The sequence below is a fragment of the Anguilla anguilla genome, chromosome 17 (assembly GCF_013347855.1).
Source record: "Anguilla anguilla isolate fAngAng1 chromosome 17, fAngAng1.pri, whole genome shotgun sequence".
NCBI lineage: Eukaryota > Metazoa > Chordata > Actinopteri > Anguilliformes > Anguillidae > Anguilla > Anguilla anguilla.
Genome location: NC_049217.1, coordinates 29,102,970 through 29,125,618, shown reverse-complemented (window position 1 = coordinate 29,125,618; position 22,649 = coordinate 29,102,970). Strand labels below are relative to the sequence as shown.

Sequence of the window (22,649 nt, the reverse complement as noted above, 5' to 3'; positions counted from 1 at the left end):
GGAACATTAAATCAATCCAGGTTTTTTTCATAATAAAAAAAAACATTCATCATTTTATGTTAGTTCCGTCAAGTGAATACAAGATCACAGCCATTTGTTACTGCCAAGCCATTTTCAATGCAAAACATCAATAATTTAACAGAAAGTATCACATATGAACTGAAATGCCATACTGAAGAAAAAAAATATGGTATCTAATGTAACAACGTTATTGTTCACAACATAATAGATTCAAGAGCATCAGCTGTAAAAGAACTACAAATATTCTACAGCAGAGGAGAGGGCTTACCGTAATATTGAGATGACAGCGAAGCCCCAGAGCCAAACTCCCTTTATACGAGCCCATTGCCCTTGGTGTATACCCAGTCCCTCTATATGGCCCGGGCTAGATCAAGCATAAACCTGTTCAAGGATTAGCCCGGTCACTATAAGGTACAGTTATATTTAGCTGAAACTCGGGGTAAAATTATCACAATTCTAATACCCCATAAGGGCCAGAATTAACAAAACGGACAAGTCAATTTACAGTACGGGTTCCCCTGCAGTAACACAACAGGCAGCCTTGTGGTTCCATGCCTTTTCAATGTCGCTTTGCCGAGATAGATACAGTCTAACTGTATTGGGATGGATACAGTGTAACTGTATTGGGATAAATACAGTATAACTGCACTGGGATAGATACAGTTTAACTGTATTGGGATAGATACAGTAGAACTGTATTGGGATGGATACAGTGTAACTGTATTGGGATAGATACAGTATAACTGCATTGGGATAGATACAGTAGAACTGTATTGGGATAGATACAGTAGAACTGCATTGGGATAGATACAGTATAACTGCATTGGGATAGATACAGTCTAACTGCATTGATGCTAATTCAAAAATCACGAGTGGATTGAATGAATATGCAAACGTCTCCACAGCACTGTAAGGTTTCCATATAACTGATTATATTTGTACTCTGTCCAGACAGGTTTGCAGTTCTCTCAGATAAAAATGATTTTTTCAGCATTCAAGTTCAAGTTATCTTTTATGAAGCCACACAGTAAATGTTGTAATTCCTTGTACTATAGCTAAGAAAGACCTCCTGCTAAAATAAATTTGGTATGACCTTACAGTTTAAGTCATTAATATTAATAATTAATGTTTTGTCATGCCAGAAATGCTTTCTTTTTATTAATCCGTGGCACACAAATTGGGAACATCTCTAGCCTGTGATATGCCCTTGCTTGAGTTTATGAGGGTAATATATTGGCAGCATCTTGAGGATGTTCCTTATATTACAGGATAAATCTTTGATGTCTGAACAATACAAAATTTGTTCAGAATTTCTAAAAATCTGCTTCCTTTTCCGAGTTTTTCTTTAATATTTGTTTTTCCACTGTATTTTGATAATGAGCGGTATTTTTGAAGCACTGTGCGGTGTCTTAAGTCACTCTGAAGGCACGTGTTTATACAGGGATTGAGGGACAACTCCACAGGGAGAATTTCAAAAGCCCCAGCGGCTTTGTCTTTAAAGAAGGGGGTGTCACGTTGTCGACACCTGTCTGTCGGGCTGTTTTGACAGGAGTGGATTCAGCTGTCCTTAATGAAGACCTTGGTCATGGCCCGTCCTCTACAGGAGCTGTGAACTCTCCTCTCTTCCTGTTTGTTCCACCGGGAAGCTTACTGGCGAGGATTATGGAGACACCGCGTCGTGTCACATTGGATGCTGAAGTTCAACTCGTGAAACAGTAATAACGTAAGCCAGCAGTCAGTTGTTAACCCTTTTGACTTTAACCCTTTTAGGTGTAAGATCACAAATATGTGATTACAATGTTCTTAACTGAACATTGTACTGCAATGCTGATGTCACAGTCACCGGGCCTACTGCTATTTTAAATTAATGGAGTTCCAGGGCACTGACACTTCTTTGACAGTTTCTTTAAAGAGATGCTAACGCTTAGTTGTCACGCAATCGGTTCAGCTTCACGGTGTTTTGCCCGCTGGTTCTGAATCAGTTGAATGAATCCTTCTCCCCACCCCCCTGTTTATGTGAAAAAGATTAAAACTGCTCTGAGATCAGCGGATGTGGCAGAATCTGACAGTGAAAAGTCCCCGGCCCCCTCCCCCGCTCCCCCGCTCCCCCGCTCTCCATACTTTCCTTGAGATGGCGATTCACATTTCCTGTGTGTTCCACTAGGCGGCGCTGTTGACCCGATGGTGTGTTATTACTGGTTCAGTGGAGAGCATTGTGTTTTACTGTACTTTACAAAATAAATATGCAACCAACATTATTTTCTGACCGGACGATTGATATACAGAACTGAATTGTTTCAATGCGACTACAAATGCAAGCATTAACTGGAGATATACAGTGTACCACACTAATGGTGTAAATGGCTGAATTTTACAATGCAATCATTGTTCTACAATACAGCCACTGATAGAGGACATTTTATATCCTGTGTAACATGTAAATGTACAGGCCTCATAAAACATGGAATGATAAACCAGGAAGCCTGCTCTTTATTTTGGTGAGCCACAATTCACATTCACATCTCATCTCAGTGTGTGTTTAGCATGTATCCCAAGCAAGCATAATGCGAGATTGAGAACTCTTTTTTTCTTGTGCAAAGCTCACATTTTTTGCAGTTATTTCCAATTAAGTGAAAGGGCATCTTCTGGAAATCTCACATTGTGGAGTGGAGTACTTTTTGCATAAGGAAGGACATTTTTCTTATTGCTACCACACAGTAGAAAGTTGCTTATCTAATCACACTAGTGTGTACTTGCCTAGGACTGATTTAAATCATGCATGTTGTGTCTGTAAGGAGAAACATCCCCAAAACAAAGTTCATGAGGACCCACATGGTGCTGTAGCAGTAAGGCAGTTCTGGTTATCACCAAGGGCATAGAGACGGGTTGGATAGGGTTGGGTGGGGTGGGGACGGCATTGTGCTTGGCATTTTTTGAAAACAAACTTTGAAGTCACGTGGCAAAATAGTCCCAGGAATTTGGAATGCCAGGTTGCGTTCATAAGCCTCCAAGGTCGCAGCCCTCACTGTGAACTGTGGGCAGTACAGACAAGCACACACCCCTCCCCAAAAACTCTTCCTGCCACTGGTTACCTCTTCTTTTCCCCTCTGCCCACTCGCTGCGTGAGCTTGCGCGAATCGCTAAGCGAGGGGAATGTGGCCAGGCTGCAGGCACGTACCTGCCCATTGGGGGGCAGTGGTTAGCAATAAGGCACGGGCATCCCACCGACTGAACCCCTGCCTCCCTGGGAAATGTGGTGACTAATTTCTTACGCCACCCTGTGGTCCTGCCAGGTATAACCAGCCCTGACATAGCCAGGTTTTTGGCTGGACAGCAACAGCGGGGCCAGCCCTATAAAGGCGAATGCCTGTGACTGACTGCCTGAGTGACTGAGTGATGAAGTTACACCATTGGTCGACCGAGTTATGAAGTTACACCATTGGTCCGCCGGTCCAGCCATATACTAGGTTTTGACCTGGTCTTGTTGCCAGGTAACAGTGAACATCCACACCCCGGGACAGTGTCTTCAGAGGTTAAACCATCCTGAAGCCCCTCGGACGGTCATCACACTTTTGATTTTGCGCCCCGGAAGATTGATGCCATTGCCAAGGAAGGATTCGGGGCTAATCAATAAACCATTTAGCTCACTGCTACGATGGAATGGTCTGGCTTTCGTCCCTCGTTCAGACTCGAAACTTTATCTTCTTCTTTTTTCTTTTTTTGTGATAATGAGGAACTCTTCCACTGTGGCCGCGGGGGTGAGGGGGACAGAGGGCGGGTTTTGATGAAGGGTTTGGGTCGGTGATGAAAACGCTCGGGCCCAGGAGGGGCACAGAGGACGCCTTTGTTGGCCCGGCAGAGGTCCTCCGCGCTGGCGCACAGTGGCGGCCATTGTGCTTTCCCGCCATCTAAAAGCGGCCCGTACGGTCATCCGGGACCGGGCCCCTCAGAACCACACATCTGCAGGCACAAGAGCAGGCCCTCAGCGGAACAGCCGCCAGACAAGGGAACAAGGCAACAGAACACATTCTGTCTCTCTCCCTCTCTCTCTCTCTCTCTTTCTCTTCTCTCTCCCTCTCTCTCTCTTTCTCTCTCTCCCTCGCTCTCTCTCTTGCTCCCTTACTCTCTCTCACTCTCTCTTTCTGTCTCAAAAAAGAATGAGGGAATGAAAGGAAATCTCTTTCAGAGTTTCAGAGGGCCGTTCTTTTTCCCCGAAGGGCCTGATTCGGGTCCACAGGGGGCTGGTGGGTCGTTTGGGGTATTTAATTAGACCCCGTATGCGTGACACATGTTTTCCCCTCACACTTACGAGCCCCCAGCCCGTGTGAGTGCTCCCAGTGTGACTCGCTTATCCTCCCAGTCCCATTCTGACTCCGCCATCCCAGAAACCCGATTGCAGCCATCTTATCTGATCGGAGCGTTACCATGGTAAGGGCTTCACTTCTCATTTTGGGTTTTTGATGGTCTCAGTTCATATTTATGTTACGTATGTAATGCTGCTACAGAATTTCCAAAAAATAAATTTTGTAGTTGATGCCTAAGCTTTGGCTGTAGATTCATTAATGACTTTTACTACAATCAAAATACAGTGAAAACATCTTAAAGCCTTTTTTATTTTATTTAACCTTTATTTAACCAGGAATAAAACCCTGTTGAGATCAAAATCTCTTTTTGCAAGGGAGATATGTCATTTTTGGGAGATGGAGATGTCATTTAATACTGGCAGCAGTTTTAATTTATTAGAAATGTTTGGTTAATTCTGTTGATAAGTCAAAATAATGTTCTTGGTTGATTTAAGATAGACAATTTGTTTTTAATTGAATTAATTTTTTATAGCTTAAACAAATGTGGATATATAAACTGTTATACTGTTATATAAACAAATGTTCATATAACAGTAGAATGTATTTGCGAGAGTGTGAATGTGAGTTTGAGGGCAGACAATATTTGAGATTCCATCTTGTGGTGCTCGATGAAAACCGGTTCATGGACTGCGAGTGAGTGGATGTTTTATGAGGTGTCTAAAATGTCACCACTGGACTGGTTTCTCCCCCCTGGTGATACTTGTGATACTGAGATGCTTGTGCACTGAGCTTCACTTGTGAGAACTCCCATAAGGAAAGTGTGAAATCTCACCAACAGTTGCTTGCATCATCGAAGGCATCATGTTCAGCAGCAAGGGCATCAAAAAAAAGCACAATGTTGTGCGGTTTCTGATCCCTTTTAACGGTTCTGGTTTGATTCAGTTGCCCAGGTAGTTTTAATTTGGTTTGGCCACCTGTCACTGAAGCCTTGTTCCTTGCTGTTGAGATTATGGATTTGCTCTGTGTTCTGATCCCAGATCAGTTTTTTTTTAATGAAGTGTTCCGTATCCCTATAGCAACGTGCTGTATGGCTTTCACTGGAGCGCTGTTTTCAGGAGGAACTATGCATTTTTGCGTTACATTACAGGCATGTAGCCGACGCTCTTATCCACTTTTTACACAAGGTACCTTGACTCAAGTGTCCTACCTGAGAATCGAACCTGTGACCTTTTGGTTACAAGACCAGCTCCTTACCCACTACGCTACACTGCCGCCCCCTGCGCGAGTGTCCGCAGTGCATTCCGCCATCACGCCTCAGTCAAACGTTCTTCTCTTCTTCTCGATGGATGAAACAGGGCACTGTTTCCCCCCAAAGGAGGGAAGAAAGGACTTTGTGACATGCGTGTTTCTGATTTCTGAAGGATCGTTAATTTTGTCCGTAGTCTGGTGTCTGTGCAGAGTTGAATGCGGAGTTTTGTTCTTCCGCATTGGTCTGCATTCACGTTGCTGTTATACCGCTTTCGAATGCAAATAGCCTCACCCACACACCCGTGGTTCTGAGCGCTTTTAGTTATAGTATGGATGTGTAGACAGCATATCAATTGAGTCTCTGTGGGGTTGGTGGGGGGGGATGGTATGTACAGTTATTACGTACCATTATGAATTCATGAATAATAATTTCCTCTTTATAAGGGTCTTCAAAGGGTGACACATTTAAGCAGACTTCTACAAGTAATTCAACTACCTTGGGGGAGGGGGGGGGGGGATAAGCATGTTACACCGACAAGTTAAGATAAAATACATAGTAATGGGTTAAAACAGAAATCACATGTTCATATTTAAAAAATGAAAAGATACAGAAATTTAATTACTGTGTTGAAAATGAATGAAGCTTGACATATACTTTCCAAGGCCGTGTAATTCTGCCACATTGGTTTAAAATATATTATGCTGTGTGAGAATTTAAATTTTGAATATAGTTGAATATTGGTATACAGTTTAAAACATGATGTGACACCAGTCCTGAATGCCATATGCGGCATAAATATTGAAATTTATGGTCTATTCTGTCCTGTCCAAGATGTAGGGAAAATGGATTTCTTTGTTCAAAATATGATTCCCCCCACCCCCCCACCCCAAATTCCCAAAACTTTTTTCCCAAATGAGATTTTCCATTGCTCTAAGATTATTCCTGAACCACTTCTAAAATTAGTGGCAGCTTCATTTCCACCAATTCAAGGGTTCCAGAACATTTTTTTTTTAAAGTAATGTTGATGACTTCAGCATAAATGACTATGATTCATTATTCTGGGATTTGGTAGGAAAACCAACTGATTTTCCATTTTAGGTTTTTTCACAAAATCGAGTCTCCTGTTCTTGCAGCCTTTGCCAAAGGAGGTGTGAAATTGTACTGCTTAGAGATCTAAAATCCATGTCATCCTCTTGTGTGAAAGGCAATTAGCATTTCAAAGAGCCGCCCTCATTTTCCTTCTTACAGTACATACAGGTAATATACAGGTATGCCATATTTTAGTGATAGCTTTAGAACTCTTCTTCGGATTTGGTCGTCTACAAAGTTGCCTGACGGCTTTTTTTTTTTTTTTTTTTTTTTTGCAGATGTTGTTTTGCAGACATGAATGATCACACGGGATACATTTCCATAGAAATTCTGCGCTATGCTGTCATACTAAGCCTCCAGGCTGGTGCTGTAATACGAGTTAAAGCAGCCAAATGAGTGTAATCTCAGTGCAGCTGAGTTGAGTGTGTTAGTGCTAACTAAAGATGAAGACCCTGCAGAGTGCTGCATAATCTGCTGTAGTCCATCCGTTTAATGTTAAGGAAAACCAAAAGAAAATTATTAACGTGCAGCAGAATCAGTGCTGCTGTATGCATTTAATTAAATTAATTGTTGGCCTCTTGATAGCAACATAGATTTAGGAAAATAGATTTACTCTGCTTTTTTTTTTTTGAATACATTTTTTTTATATTGAAATATGCTGATTGAGAAGTTTAGGACACAATGGTTGGGCCCCCCTTGATCAGTGCGTCTGGCAGGCAGATAAAAAACAGAACATTACTGACTCTGCAGTGAAGCTCTGTGCAGTGAAGCTCTGCAGTGAAACTGTAGTGAAGCTCTACTGTGAAGCTCTACAGTGAAGCTCTGCAGTGAATCTCCACAGTGAAGCTCTGCAGTGAAGCTTTGCAGTGAAGCTCTGCAGTGAAGCTCTGCAGTGAGGCTCTACAGTGAAGCTCTGCAGTGAAGCTCTACAGTGAAGCTCTGCAGTGAAACTCTACAGTGAGGCTCTGCAGTGAATCTCTACAGTGAAGCTCTGCAGTGAAGCTTTGCAGTGAAGCTCTGCTGTGAAGCTCTACAGTGAAGCTCTGCAGTGAAGCTCTGCAGTGAAGCTCTGTAGTGAAGCTCTGTGCAGTGAAGCTCTGCAGTTAAGCTCTGCAGTGGAGCTCTACAGTGAAGCTCTGCAGTGAAGCTCTGCAGTGAAGCTCTGCAGTGGAGCTCTGCAGTGAGCCTCTGCAGTGGAGCTCTACAGTGGAGCTCTGCAGTGAGCCTCTGCAGTGAAGCTCTGCAGTGAAGCTCTGCAGTGGAGCTCTACAGTGGAGCTCTGCAGTGAGCCTCTGCAGTGAAGCTCTGCAGTGAAGCTCTGCAGTGAAGCTCTGCAGTGGAGCTCTACAGTGAAGCTCTGCAGTGAAGCTCTACAGTGAAGCTCTGTAGTGAAGCTCTACAGTGAGGCTCTGCAGTGAAGCTCTGCAGTGAAGCTTTGCAGTGAAGCTCTGCAGTGAAGCTCTACAGTGAAGTTCTGCAGTGAAGCTCTATAGTGAGGCTCTGCAGTGGAGCTCTGCAGTGAAGCTCGCTGATCTGTCACGTCCTGAGTAACTCAGTGCTGGTGAGCAGCCTCGCTGATCCCAAGCCCTGAGCTCCAGAGAAAGAGAGGAATCTCTTTAATGTCGCACATCAAACAGAAGCTACCCGCCCACACTGCCCCGATGTTCAGTCCCTGTTTTTTTTTTTCTTCTTTCTTTTTTTTTTCTTTTCTTTACTTCCCACGTTAGTCTGGATCTGCGGGAGAGAGAGAACTCCTGGCCTGCGCAGTCATTCAGCGAGCGCCGTCTCTCTGTACGACCTGAACAATGCGCTGGACACGCAGCAATGCCTGTGTAGGGCGGGGCCTATTCTTTTTTCTTTCTTTTTTCTTTTTTCTTTTTTCTTTTTTCTTTTTAAACGAAGAGGCTGTTGTGTCTGTCTGTGATAGGGTGGGTCCTGTTGGAGATTAAACGAAATGAGCCACTACTTATCAGACCTGGGTCAAATACGCGTTTGTTTTGGAGTCAAATACTTTTCTACGCTTTACTGATCTTGTCTGGTGCATCAGATCCAATGGAAATACTCTCAAAAACTGCAAACCCCGCCTTCTGGTCATATTGGCAGGCTCAATTACATCAGGAAAAATCAATAGAGCACAAAAAAAGTATTTGAATCCAAAACAATTGCGTATTTGACCCAGGTCTACTACATATGTACGCATGTTTTGGAAAATATATTCAACAATATATCTAATTTTATTCATGCTGTCGTTTTTTTTCAGGCAGTTGAGTACTGCTTCCTCATGAGAGATTGCATGCCCCCTACCCCCCCCCCCCCCCCCCCACAATAAACTCATGTGTGATTTTGTGTGTTGCTCAGAAACTGGCATCCTCCGGGCCCCCAGCGGGAGATGAGCAGGACAGTGCCCCCCTCCCCCAGGGATGGAAGTGCTTCCTGTCTCCCCAGGGGCGCAGATACTACGTCAACACCAGCAGCAACGGTAAACGCCGAAATGGCCATGCTACCTGCAGCCCTCGGCCTCCCGGATCGCGTCAGCTATCGACCGCCACAAACCGGAAACACGCCTATTAGGACTTCACCTGGGCTTCCATGACTTAGGCAGACCCTATGCGTGGTGCCCAAACGCTCTTCATAGTGCAATATATCACTGCTTGGCATTGAATCAATTTGGCGGTGAAAATATCTATGTACGTATAGATATTTTATTACAGTATTGATTCCGTTGGGTTTTTTTAAATACAAAATCCATATTACAACTTCATCGCATTTTCACAACTGCCCCCACTACAAATGTAACACCTTTTTACTGCACCATAAATAGTAAATCCCTTCTGCAAATGTCCTTAACTAATAAGTTAACTCCTCTACAAATGCAGCGCCCTTTATACAAGTGTTGGGCTACGAATGTACAGCTTCGCATGACTGAGAAACAAAGAGAGATGGCTTCATATACTTACTGAGAAGGTGGACAGGGTACAGACAATAAACCTCCATCTTATCTTATTTTTTTTTTTACTATTTATACAAATTATTTGTTTAATATATCCAAAGTATTTCAGACAAAAAAAAAAACAGTTGTGGTTATACATAATTATTTGTTTAGTATAGCTGGGATAACTGAATAGATATCCTAATTAATTCCTCCATTATTAAAATGTTGAATATTTTAACGCACGGTACCAAACACCAACAAGGAGGTCACAGTCATAAGGCCTGGTTTTCTGGGGGCCCATAACACAAAGCTTTCTCTCCAGCCTGTAACTTTTTCGAACTTGCTGACACCAGACTGAGTCATCCCTAAATAATGTAATTCGATTAGTAAAAAAAAAAAAAAAAAGATGTCAAACTCATGTTACTTGGGGTACTTTTATTTAAAGCGAGGATGGGAAGACGGGGGTGCGGGCGAGCGTCGCGTGTAAACGCTGTGCTTTCGTTCGCGGCGGCGCCGATGAGTCACGGCCACTGCGCAGTGACGGGGAGCGGAGGGAGGGGGTGCGAAAAGCCGTGCGAAAATCGTCAATACGGTCACTCCCTCATTTGCATCATAAAGCACCGCGGACTGCGGTCACGCGGAGATGAAATATTACAGTTGCTTGGTGACCAACTTCCTGTCGAGAATACGTCGGTTGTTTTTTGATTTTCGGTCAGGCTACTGCTCAAATGTTTAACGGAACAAAAAAACAACAAAGGGATGACCGTTACTGAGGTCTGGCTCCAAAGGCCTCAATTTACCATACCAATATGCAAATGAATATTTTCAAAGCTTCAGAAGTGTTAGGTGGGGTTTTGAGCAACAGAAATTGCAACGTGAATAGCGTGCGTTTGAAAATCCATGGTGAGGCAGCGGCACCTGTGATGTTTGCCCTTGAACAGGTTTCTGAACCTTAAATGCTTCTGGAAGTATCCAGCTGCAAAATGCATAGTATTGCAATGAATTATGGTAACCAGCATTTTAAATGTATAACATGTAAACAGTTCCGCTGGTTGTTCACCTGAATATGGATATGCTTACAAAATCAATATTAGAATTTGCTTTTTATCAGAATCACCCAAGAGATCACTTTCTTTTCTGACTGCTTGTCATACAACCATCTTCTTTTGAAAGTATTTTCTTGTTGCGACAGTTTTCTTTTGTGTACAAAAAAAAATAGGTACAACTCAACATAATGTTGTCATATCTCGGAGAGTATGCTGCTCCGAAGGAAGTGATAAATGTACCCTTAATCACAATGACCACCTCACCACTCATCCAGTTCCACCATAAACAGTCTATTTTTTATGGTTGTTTTTCTGCATTTCTTTCTCGTGTGAAAGGTCAATGTGGTGCAAACAGGAAGTGGCCAGTGACCCAGGCCCCAGTGGGCCTTTTGTTCTGCACTCCTGTCCCTCTGCAGAGATGTGGCTTTCTTTAGCTCTCTATTATTATTATTAATATTATTATTATATATTATTATTATAGATAGCTAATGAAAGCACTGCTGATTCTTTGTGGTTGACAGTATATGACGGTCCTTTTGTGGAAAAAAAAAAGAGGTGCTGGCTTGGTGCTAGCCTTTCTCCTTTAATTGCAACATTACACCTGGCGCAGTTTGCAGTGGGTGAAGGTGCATTTGCACCTTAACTCAAGGTTTGAGGGCTGGTGCACTGACAGGTCCACCTGCGTAATATGAAACACAAAAGTTGTGTTACAGGCAGACTTACACAACTTTCTTACATTTTATTACTTCATTACATAGCAGTTTACATTGCATCCATTCATACAGCTGGATATATATTGAAGCCATTCAGGTTAAGTACTTTGCTCAAGGGTACAGCGGCAGTGTCCTATCCAGGAATCGAACCTATGACCTTTTGGTTACAAGCCCAGTTCCTTATCCACTGTGCTGCACCGCCGCCCATATCACCCACATCGCAACACTAACACTATTACTTTTTTTAAAAGTCACTGTGGTGACTTGTACCCCTCATATTACCTATATCCCCCCACAGCAGAGATCTGGCTCCTTACAGTCGGTTTGTTCTCTTCAGAAACCACGTGGGAATGCCCTGCTGGTGCCCCTGCAGCTCAGAAGAGCCCTCTGAAATCAAAGAGCTCCACAGGTAAGACCCACCTGGCACACACACACACACACACACACACACACACACACACACGCACGCACACACACACGCACACACGCACACACACACACGCACACACACACACGCACACACACACACACACGCACGCACACACACACGCACACACACACACGCACTCACACACACGCACACTCACACACTCACACACGCACACATGCACACATGCACACACACGCACACACACACACTCACACACACACACACACACACACACACTCACACACACTCACACGCACACGCACACACACACGCACACGCACACGCACACGCACACACACACGCACACACGCACAGACACACGCACACACGCACACTCTCACACACACACACACACTCGCACACACACACACACACGCACACACGCACACACACACACACACCCACACACACACACACACACACACACACCCCTCCCCCGCTGAGCCTCGTTCACATCTCTTAACGTCTATGGCACGTGATTCCACTGATGATGTCACTTTGCGTACGGTAGCTGCAGTCCTGCAGTACTGCTGCTCCCGGGGAAGAGGGCTCCCACCTCGATCTTCATCCTCATCCTCATCCTCTTCACCGTGCCGTGCTGTAACCACGCAGAGCTCTTATTTCTGTTGTTAACGTGGGCGGCAGTGGCAGGAGGTGTGTTGCATGATGGTTAGGTAACCGGAGGTAAGCTGAGTGGGCCGATTCCCTGGTGAGCAAGGTGCTTATCCTGAATTGCCTCAGAAAATGACAAGCTTTATGAATGGATTGTATGTTAAAAAAATTAAGAGAGTATCTGCTTTAAAAAAAGCCGAAATGTTATCCACAAATTGGTTTAATGCCTCTCTACACCTCCAAAATAGAGTTCCTGGGTTGTGATCCCGATAGGACTCCTTTTATCAAAACTTGCATGGTGTATCCCCCCCCCAAACTCCCCACCCAAGATCCTGCAGTAATCCAAGCATTTACACGTTCAACTGTCACTCCATGAAAAACCCTTGTGGTTCGCAGAGATCATCGGGCACGCACTTGTCTTAAGCCCCACCCAGCCCCAACCAAGCCCCACCCAGCCCCACCCAGCCCCAACCAAGCCCAACCTCCCCAGTATCCAAGCCATTCTGAAGGTCTCTGAAGCTCTGTGTCGAGGTGCCGAAGTCAGACTAGTGCTTTTCGGTGATGATGCCGCTCGGTTTTTATACTGCGGTGCTGCCGGATTCGGGTCCGGGGGCCTGATGGAACAAACCAGATAAACTTGCAGCCCCCCGGAGGAATCGCTGCTGAATTATCTGGCGGGAATGAGAACGGCTCCACGTAGAGGAAACGAGCAGGCTTCCCTTTATTTTTATATTTGGTGAAATCGTTCCTGAAGGCCAGGCTATTTCTCATTAAGTCTCTCATTTCTAATTTTCCTCACCCTGGAGGGGGAAGTGGGGGCGGCGGTTGGGGGGTGGGGGGGGGGGGGGGTGGGAGACATCCGTTAGAGAGAGATTTCTCCACCTCTGCCTCTACCTCACAGTGGCAGCGGCAACAGAAATGATGTATTTGTGCTGTGAAAAATCTATTTGTGGTTAAATGGAGGGAACACAAAGAAGGCCTAGGCTGAATGGCGAGGGGGGGGGGGCAGGGCTGGGGCTGGGGCTGGGGGAGGGTGGTGTTTACCATTAATAGGGCCTGTTTTTCTGTTCATCTGCTCTTATCTTTCCTCTGCCATTTTCCAAACCTGGCCTATCCAGGTCTGCAAAGGCTCACGCCCTTTTAACAGGGATATACAGAACTGTATTCAGCATTCTCCAAACCCATTTCATTAGAGCACGGTTTGACTACACAGTGCGGTACATACAGTAGCTGAATAACAGGATGTTCCACTTGTTTCTTTTTCCTGGATTTAACAGAGCCGTGATAGCGTCCATTCATCGAACTACATATTGGGACTACTATAATTACAATTATACATTGAGGGGAAAAACTGGATTAGTTTACAGTTATTTGTTCCCTAAAGCTATATCAGATCACTTTAGTCATGCAGTTGATCAAAGTTGTCGAATCTGCTATATAATATCTTAGGGTGCAGTGTAAGATTGGGAGAAATCACATATGTAAAGATGTACAGTACAGGCCAAAAGTATTAGGTGTTGTTTTTATTTTTTATTTTTATGCTTAGGTGGAGAAGAATTCAGTTAATATAAGCACACTTACTGAATAGCAACCCAAAGTATTTTTTTTCTACCTACAATAGCACAAAAAGATTAGTTTCGGCCTCTGCTGTTTGTAACACAAATCGGTCATTTGGAGAGAGGATGTAAGACACCATTTGAGAGTATGGACTGTTACGTACTCACTGTTTTATAAGGATCACTTCTTCTGAGATATGTGACTGATCTTTCTGATCCCTTTCATAACAATGGTAATTAGTAAATGGTAATTGTCACCATCTGGCATTCTTCTTACTGTAAATCTCAAAATTGCTTTGTCTAATGTTCCCTTCACATGGTTTCCATTTCCTTAACCACTTCCAGCATGTTAAATCTGATTGGCTTTTTCCCCAGTACTTGACCTGTCAAAGAAAGCGTCCACCAAGGTTCCTCTTTAGGCCCGACTCATCTTTGCCCACAGCCATGACAATATATTGTTCGCTGCCGAACCGGTTATATAGAAAACTGGTTCAATGTTCATTTGTAATTTATTGCAGCCGCACCTGTCTAAAAAAAAAAACACAATCATAGCCTCTAAGATCTGTGAAAGATGATCTCCTCTTTCTGTCCTGTAGGTAACGGTCACCACCCTACAGGAAGTTCTTTGTTCCAGCAGGACAAATGCTCCATGGCTCCACAGAAGACCAGCACTAAGAGAGAGGTAGGTCAGATCAAGAGCCAGTGTGTTTTCCACATTCTGCTGTCCTTCAGATTAAAATGGGGCCGGGCTTAGTTGTCAGAATTAGTCATAAAATGACCTTTTCTTATACTACGTATAATTTTCTTATAAAGACGACTCCAAACGACTAGAGTACAGACATCAGGGAACAGCTGAACAGCTTGGAATCCTACCCCTGAGTCTTCAGCCGCAATTACAGATCACGAGTTAATAATCCAACAGGTTCATTCAACACGCCCACACTTCTCGCAGTCTTGAAAACTCATTCATTCATGTAGTAAAATTTAAAACTTCTCTGTGGTAAATGGTAAATTTTTTAAAAAGAGTGCCGTCAGTTTCAGTTCAACAGTGTGTTTGAACAGAATTCTATGAGTAAAGAGAGCAACTGCTTTGTGCCCCATTTTGCCTTCTATGACTTTATATAGGGAAGGTAACCGTACACGGCCCTGGTGAGTATGTGGAGCTGTTGTTTAGGAGTGGGGGAGATACGGGTAACACAAGGGGTACAAGTCACCACGGTGCTTTTTAAAAATAAATGGTGAGTGTTGCGATGTGGGTGATATGTTTTTCATACCACTGTCTGTGGTAACGGCAGGTGAACCTGTCAGTGAAGAGGGTAGCATGCACAAGACCTTCACCCAGTGCAGACTGCGCCAGGTGTAATGTTGAAATTAAGGGAGGAAGGCTAGCACCAAGCAGCGCCACTTTTTTCAGATAAACGTGCCCATCTGCACCACGAAAGGACCGTCCATACACTGTCAACCACAAAGAATCAGCTGTGCTTTCATTACCTATCTATAATAATAATTATAATAATAATAATATATAATAATAAATATTAATAATAATTTTATGCCACTATCACTGGAAACACAGGAAAATGTCCTGTTTTTCCTTCCTGGTCTCTTCCTGTTTTTTTTTTTTTTCATCTAGAGGGAGAGGAGGCGTGTGGTGAGTGAAAATAACTGCAATCACCCCCCCCCCCCCCTTCCCCCCCCAACCACCCCCAGTCCTCCAAATACACACAGTCCATGTGTTGCTTGAGTGAGCACAGAGCGCGAGAAACGCAGGGAGTTGCAGAGGGCTCGCGCACGCATTCTCGCTGCCGATTACCTCAGGACTCGGGTGACAGCTTGACTCGAGCGCTGCCTCTGTTATCATTGCCGTCTCGCGGATTGGGATTCTCCTCGCGCTTTCCCACCGCCCGGGAAACGTACCGCAGTAACTGAAAAACGGATCCTTTTTATTACTAATACGCACAATAAAAAAATTTAAAAAAGGAAAAAAAAAATAAACAGTCACGCTTGAAAGCACGCTGGAGACGACGGTCATGTCTGACACGGAGGGAAGCTTCGATGATCCCTCCTGTCTCTTTCCACAGAGCCCCGCGTCCAACTCGCCGTGCCGGAGACCCGACAAGGACACGAAGATCACCGTGAGTACCACAAACGGCACTCGACATAATCTCAGCGCTGAGCTGTTTCGGTCAACTGTCACGACAAAGCAATGGACGTTTTATGAATGGAAGCACGCTCTTTGGACGTTAATGCTTACTCTGTCTATACCGTTGGAGTAAAAAATGTAACTTAAGGTATGGAAAGAAGATAAAACATGCGAGCCTCTGTAATGCCTAGATCTTATATGGCATCATTCAGAGGCTGTCAAAATGGATTGGTTGATTGACTCCAGTGTGTTTTATTCGGTGCGCAATTTAAAACCTGTGTTAGAGTAACAGAGAAAATCTGGAGTATTTGAAAGTACATGACGTTCCATAAGGATTGGATTGAGTTATTAATTCTTCCACAAATGTGTATTTGTTCTGTATTGACCAATATCGATAACTCTCCTTTCTTAGTTGAACACAGGAACTCAGTAGGCTAGTGTTTGAGGAAAGTGGTCTTGGAACCATAACGTTGCCAGTTGCAAGGAGAACCATTGTACAGTTGCGTTGCTGTTGTACCCTTGAGTCGTGTACCTCATCTAACGTACTGTATTTATTTTAGGCCAATATCCAAAAGTCTAAAGTATATTTGATTTAAAGTTGCATGTAAGCTATAAATAATTAGCCAATTAGATCAGATGAATTATTTAAATACAGGCTTGAGGCATCTAAGAGGATAAATCAGATTAACCTTTCTGTTAGTCTACCTTCAGAAATGGAATATAAAAAAATGTAAACACAACTGTGTGTGTGTGCGCGTGTGCGTGCACCTGTGTGCGTGTGTGCGTGTGTGCGTGCACCTGTGTGTGCGTACGTGTGTGTGTGCGCGTGTGTATTCTTTCCCTAGCTTTTGCCAACAGCTGTGCACAAACCAGACATTAAATGCTTACAAATGGGGCCACGAATGTAAATATATTGTCATTGATGTAAATATTACAAATATTAAAGCGTTTGACCCTTAAATTACAGCACTCGATTATCTGGGTCAACACATATCATAACATAATTGATTCTGTTTAAACAAATCTTTTGAGCCATCTGGACTACAATGGGTCGTTAGTAAATCAGATTTTCTTTTTGCATCACACATTTTTTTAAAACTCTCTTGGTTTGTGCCACTGCTAATAAATGTTTAATGGAGAAGGAAAAAATGCATGAGCAGGACTTGAGTTTAATCAAGCATTGTTTCCTTGCTGGTGCTTTAATCAATGGGCAGGAGCTGACCTACTTGTCTCCAGTTGCACCACTGAAATTAATTTTATTTTTTTTACAAATATTCAATACTCAATGCCTTTTTAAGAACACAGAGTATTCATTACTAAGCCCATTGGACCTCCCAGTCCTCTGGCTGCTCAGGTGCAGCTGAACATCTCTCCTTCTGATTTTGTAGGGGTAACCGACTGCCCCTTTCTTTGACAGTGGGGTGCACTGGGATGCCCGTACCGTGTGAATAAAATGCAGGTGCAGGTCCGCCTGATTTCTCTGCAAGTCAAAGATGAGCTGTGCGCAGAGATGGGCTGAATCACCCGTTGTCATCATTGTTACATCACATTACATCACAGGCGTTTAGCAGACGCTCGCATCCAGAGGAACTTACACAACACTGTATCGTGTGTTCTGATGTGTGTGTTAGGCAAGAACCTACATGAGCTGTCTCCAGGTTTCCGGGCTGGAATTCACACGGAGGAATTGACTCTGGATTTGGCCCTCGGTGTCTGAACGCACGGGTTTAGAATGGCTTAACGTGAGTGGAATGCGGAGAGCCGTTGAGTGATGTCTTCCTCTCGAGTCAGTTAGACGCGGTCGTGTCTTTATTTCCTAAGGGGGTAAATTGATTTTGGGTGGAGATCCTTGTCTGTGCACGTTGCCAACCAGGAGTGGCCAGAAGGAACCATGGGTGTTGATTTTGCGACCGTCTCAGACCTCGGGGTGTGGGGTAGGGGGGCCAGGGGGGGGGAAGGAGCCGCTCATCTAGTTTCCATGGAGACAGGAACGGTGCGACCATTTGGCGGATGTGCCAATGGGAAAGGCACTCGTCCAGCAGAAGATAAAACGCTCTCCCTGACTGTCTGCAGTGCTTAATGCCATTCTCACCTGGAAATCAATGAGTATCAGCAGGAGCTGGTGTCCGCCATCTCTAAACACAGAACACATCTACGTGAGCAAACGAAAAATGTGCATCGTTCATCACACTAACGCACGAACGCATGCATACGCACACACACTCGCAGACACGCGGGCATACGCAAGCACATAAACGCATGGATGCACACATAGATACTCATACAATGTACACATATACATGTGCACATATGTTCACAAGCAAACAAGTGAATATGTATATGGTCATTATTCAATACTGTCGCTTCTCACACTGGCACCTGAATTGTTTTTGCAAAGATGTGAAACCTATGGACTTCAGCACACATAACCTAGGAGATGGCTTCACTTTTTTCTTAAATTTTGTATTTTTCTACAATTATTGTATATGATATGAAATATGTTCAGCATAGAGACACTGATGGGATACATCTAAATGTATACCATTTTTGCATTATATTAAAGTATATTTTGGCTGAGTTCATATTTATGCGTGTGTCAAATAAATACGTTAAAACATTTAAAATCATCATTTAGAGTTCAGCTACAGTGTCAGAAACAGAAACAGAAACATCCATATTTTGTTTTCTTTAAAACAAATGAGAATGCATATTCTGGAGCCGGATTAAGAAACACCTCTTGGCACGCAGATTATAAACTCCTCAGTGATGAAAGGGTCGGCCCGCTGGAAATGGCCGACAGGCTGTGCTCGGCCAGGCCGCCCTGCTTCGGCGGTGTGAAAACGTGTCACTTCCTGTTTCGGGAGTTCAGGGGAGAGAGAGAGAAAAGTGAAGGAGAGCTGCTGGGACAGGACCCGTTGCCCTGGCGATGATTCAGTAATTGGCCCAATCCGGGAGCCACATGAGTCATGGACGATTTGCTTTGTTGCTCAACCGATCGTAATCCCTCCTGCTAAAACCACATTACAAGCAGGAAGAAAGAGAAGTGACACAATAATAATGAACCGCTATGTTGATCATCATTATGATTATCACTATCATTGTTTTCAGCGTTGTTATTTTTCCAAATTTACAAGCCTGAATGGGCTGTCATCATCATCATCATCAACAACAACAACAATAATATTAATAATAATAATAATAATAATTATTATTATAATAATACTCATCATCATGGCATTGTACTTATTAGGGGTCCTACGAAGTTTAAAAAACAAAAATGTTCTCCCTAAAAAAAACATGCATTTCTTACACATTTTGTATGGTCATAGGTACACATGCTACGAGATAAATTTTTTGGTTCATTCAAAATCATTAACAAACCCATGTCCTAACCTTTCTTCAAGCTGCTAAACACAACCGTGAACTTGCCTCAACCCTCAGACTTACCGTTTTCCTAACCCTAACCCTAGCTGAACCCGAGTTTGAGCCCTAAACCCTAATTGAAGCCATTGGTACCATTGAAAACATCAGAAGACCCATTTAAAATTGATGAAAAACAAGGTACATATCATGAATACTATACTTAAAATGCAAAATAATATGTATGAGGTCATTTAAAAAACAAAAATGTTCTCCCTAAAAAAACGTGCATTTATTACACATTTTATATGGTCATAGGTACACATGCTACGAGATAAATTTTTTGGTTCATTCGAAATTATTAACAAACCCATGTCCTAACCTTTCTTCAAGCTGCTAAACACAACCGTAAACTTGCCTCAACCCTCAGACTTACCGTTTTCCTAACCCTAACCCTAGTTTGAGCCCTAAACCCTAATTGAAGCCATTGGTACCTTTGAAAACATCAGAAAACCCATTTAAAATTGATGGAAAACAAAATAAATATCATGAATACAATAATACAAATGCAAAATAATATATTTGAGAACATTTAAAAAACCAAAATGTTTTCCCTAAAAAATATGCATTTATTATTGTAGTAAAAACTTACAAGCTCTTGAAATTTGTAGCCAAATTTTGTTTTGTTTAAATACCAGTTTCTCCGCCATCTTGGAATGGATCTCTTAGCTGTTAATGCCTGATAGGGAGACATGCACCATACGTGTACATGGGCAATTTCGGAACAGTCGGACTTACAGTTTATTAGAAGAAACTTTTCATAGGTTTTGCCAAATTTTCAATCTGCAGAAAAATCCAACATGGCGGACTTTATGGGTTCTTGAGACATATTTGTTCCTCATGAGGAATGACACAAGTACACCTGGTTTCATAAATGTTCATCAAACGGGGTGGAGTTGCCATCATTTTATAATTTGCGTTTTGAATCGTTTACTATAGCGCCACCTATGGACGAATCATGGTCATTTTTTCTGGCATAGTTACTCATGGTCTCTAGTTTCCACCTGGTAATTTATATCATTTTTGGTCAAGTACTTTTAGAGTTATTTGACCATTTCCAGGAAAATAATAATAATACTAACAAAAACAATAGGGTTCCTCCTACGTAGGACCCCTAATAAATGAATAAGCTACCGGTGCCATGGCATGTGTAAAAGAGTGCAGGAGCGTAGTGGTTCAGTGTTGTAAAAACTGTGCTTTTTGAGCTAATGTAATTTGTCTCCTAGCAACAGTAGCCAAGCACCCTGCAGTCTCAGCAATGGTGGAGAGATCCAATACGTGTGTGCGTGCACGTGCGTGCGTGCGTGCGTGTGTGTGTGTTTTTGTATGTGTGTGTGTGTGTGTGTGTGTGTGTGTGTGTGTGTGTATGTATGTGTGTGTGTGTGTGTTTTTGTATGTGTGTGTGTGTGTGTGTGTGTATGGTCATATTAGATTGTGATTGTAACATGGGGGGAGGTGCTGTGACAGGGGTTGAATATGTGTGAGACAGAACCATAAGAGTCAGCCCGCTGTTAAACAGTCAGCAGAGAGAGAGTATGAGGAGCAGTATCAGTAATAGATGTGTTTATGCGTTACAGTAGAGAGAGTAGAGAGGCGGTATCAGTAATAGATGTGTTTATGCGTTACAGTAGAGAGAGTAGAGAGGCGATATCAGTAATAGATGTGTTTATTCGTTACAGTAGAGAGAGTTTGAGGAGCAGTATCAGTAATAGATGTGTTTATGTGTTACAGTAGAGAGAATTTGAGCAGCGGTATCAGTAATAGATGTGTTTATGTGTTACAGTGATCAGTAGAGAGAGTTTGAGGAGCAGTATCAGTAATAGATGTGTTTATGTGTTACAGTGATCAGTAGAGAGAGTTTGAGGAGCCGTATCAGTAATAGATGTGTTTGTGTTATAGTGATCAGTAGAGAGAGTTTGAGGAGCAGTATCAGTAATAAATGTGTTTATGCGTTACAGTAGAGAGAGTAGAGCGGCGTTATCAGCAGTGGATGTGTTTCTGATTGCATCCTGCAGCACATTTCCCTGCTTCAGTCATTCTCTGCAATGCTGTCTCCATTCTCCACCCATCAAACCTCTGCACACAGAGCAGGCCTAGGCTCCTCTTTTTCATTTAGAATACATCTCCAACCTAAACAAGGCACTTATGAGGGGGGGTGGGGGTCTAAGTGTCATTTGTTGAATTCTGTTTAATCACAGTAGTTTTTATTGGCGTTACCCAGTAGCTAATTATTACTGGTGCAATTTAGCTGTTATTGAAGACAGTGTGTGTGTGTGTGTGTGTGTGTGTGTGCATGTGTGTGTGCACATGTGTGTGTGTGGGTGCGTGTGTGTGTGTGTGTGCGTGCGTGCATGCATGCGTGCGTGTGTCAGTGTGTGTCCGTGTGTGTGTGTGATTCTGTGTGCGTGTGCATGTGTATGTTTGTGTGCGTGCGTGCGTGCGTGCGTGTGTGTGATTCTGTGTGCGTGTGCATGTGTATGTTTGTGTGCGTGCGTGCGTGCGTGTGCGTGTGTGTGTGTGTGTGTGTGTGTGTGCGTGCGTGCGTGCGTGCGTGCATGTGTGTGTATGTGTCTAGCTTGGCAGGGCTGCAGGTGGGCAGATGGTGTATATTGTATAATTACTGTTCTGAGGCTCTGATGGCCCCGGGGCCTTGCTCGCTCTTTACACTCTCCTCTGAGGGGGGGGGGGGGGAGTGTCAGTGTCAGAAGCAGGGCACCCGATTACTGTCCCATCCCCCCCACCCCCCTTCCCCTGCATTCGGGTCCCTTCTTCTGCCTGTGGGCCACTGTGGCACTGCTCTTTTTGACCACTGTGTCCTCCTCATTTGCACAGTCCATTTTAACAGGCTTGGACAGCGGATGTAATTGTTGTCTCTCGTGTTGCTGTGTATGGAAATCTCACTTATTTCACGTGACCGCGACGACTCTCCCTGTGAGACTGTGACTCTATCGTTAGCATATTTCTCCAGCCGTCTCCAGCTAACCTGACGCATCTGATATGACTAAATGTTTTCTCTGACGGATGGGAGTTAGTCGGCTGATGCTACATCAGATGTTCCATTTTCAGTCGTTCTGTGTTGTTTGTGTGCCGCGTTGCAAATTTGTTAGACTGTTTATCTTTGAAAATCCCACAAA

At 43.5% G+C, this 22,649-nt stretch overlaps 2 protein-coding genes across 2 annotated transcripts in view; both read left to right on the top strand.

Annotated features, from left to right (window-relative positions):
* Positions 1-4,241: 4,241 nt before the first annotated feature.
* Positions 4,242-14,706, top strand: LOC118217176 (growth arrest-specific protein 7-like). The gene is made up of 4 exons (XM_035398998.1): positions 4,242-4,449; positions 9,022-9,142; positions 11,692-11,763; positions 14,549-14,706. Exons 1-4 carry the CDS (start codon positions 4,447-4,449, stop codon positions 14,704-14,706), a joined length of 354 nt encoding a protein of 117 aa, XP_035254889.1. The 5' UTR covers positions 4,242-4,446.
* Positions 14,707-15,674: 968 nt separating this feature from the next.
* The window catches only part of gas7a (growth arrest-specific 7a), a 19,596-nt gene continuing 12,621 nt past the window's right edge, over positions 15,675-22,649 (top strand). The window contains exon 1 of the mRNA XM_035397035.1: positions 15,675-16,087. Within this exon, the coding sequence (XP_035252926.1) occupies positions 15,983-16,087 (105 nt within the window). The 5' untranslated portion in view covers positions 15,675-15,982. The remainder of the gene's footprint in view (positions 16,088-22,649) is intronic.

Bases quoted from the DNA above. Each gene is read 5' to 3' on its own strand.
- LOC118217176 (XM_035398998.1), top strand. The intron at 9,143-11,691 runs GTAAACGCCGAA...TGTTCTCTTCAG, and splicing joins CGTCAACACCAGCAGCAACG to AAACCACGTGGGAATGCCCT. The intron at 11,764-14,548 runs GTAAGACCCACC...TCTGTCCTGTAG, and splicing joins GAAATCAAAGAGCTCCACAG to GTAACGGTCACCACCCTACA.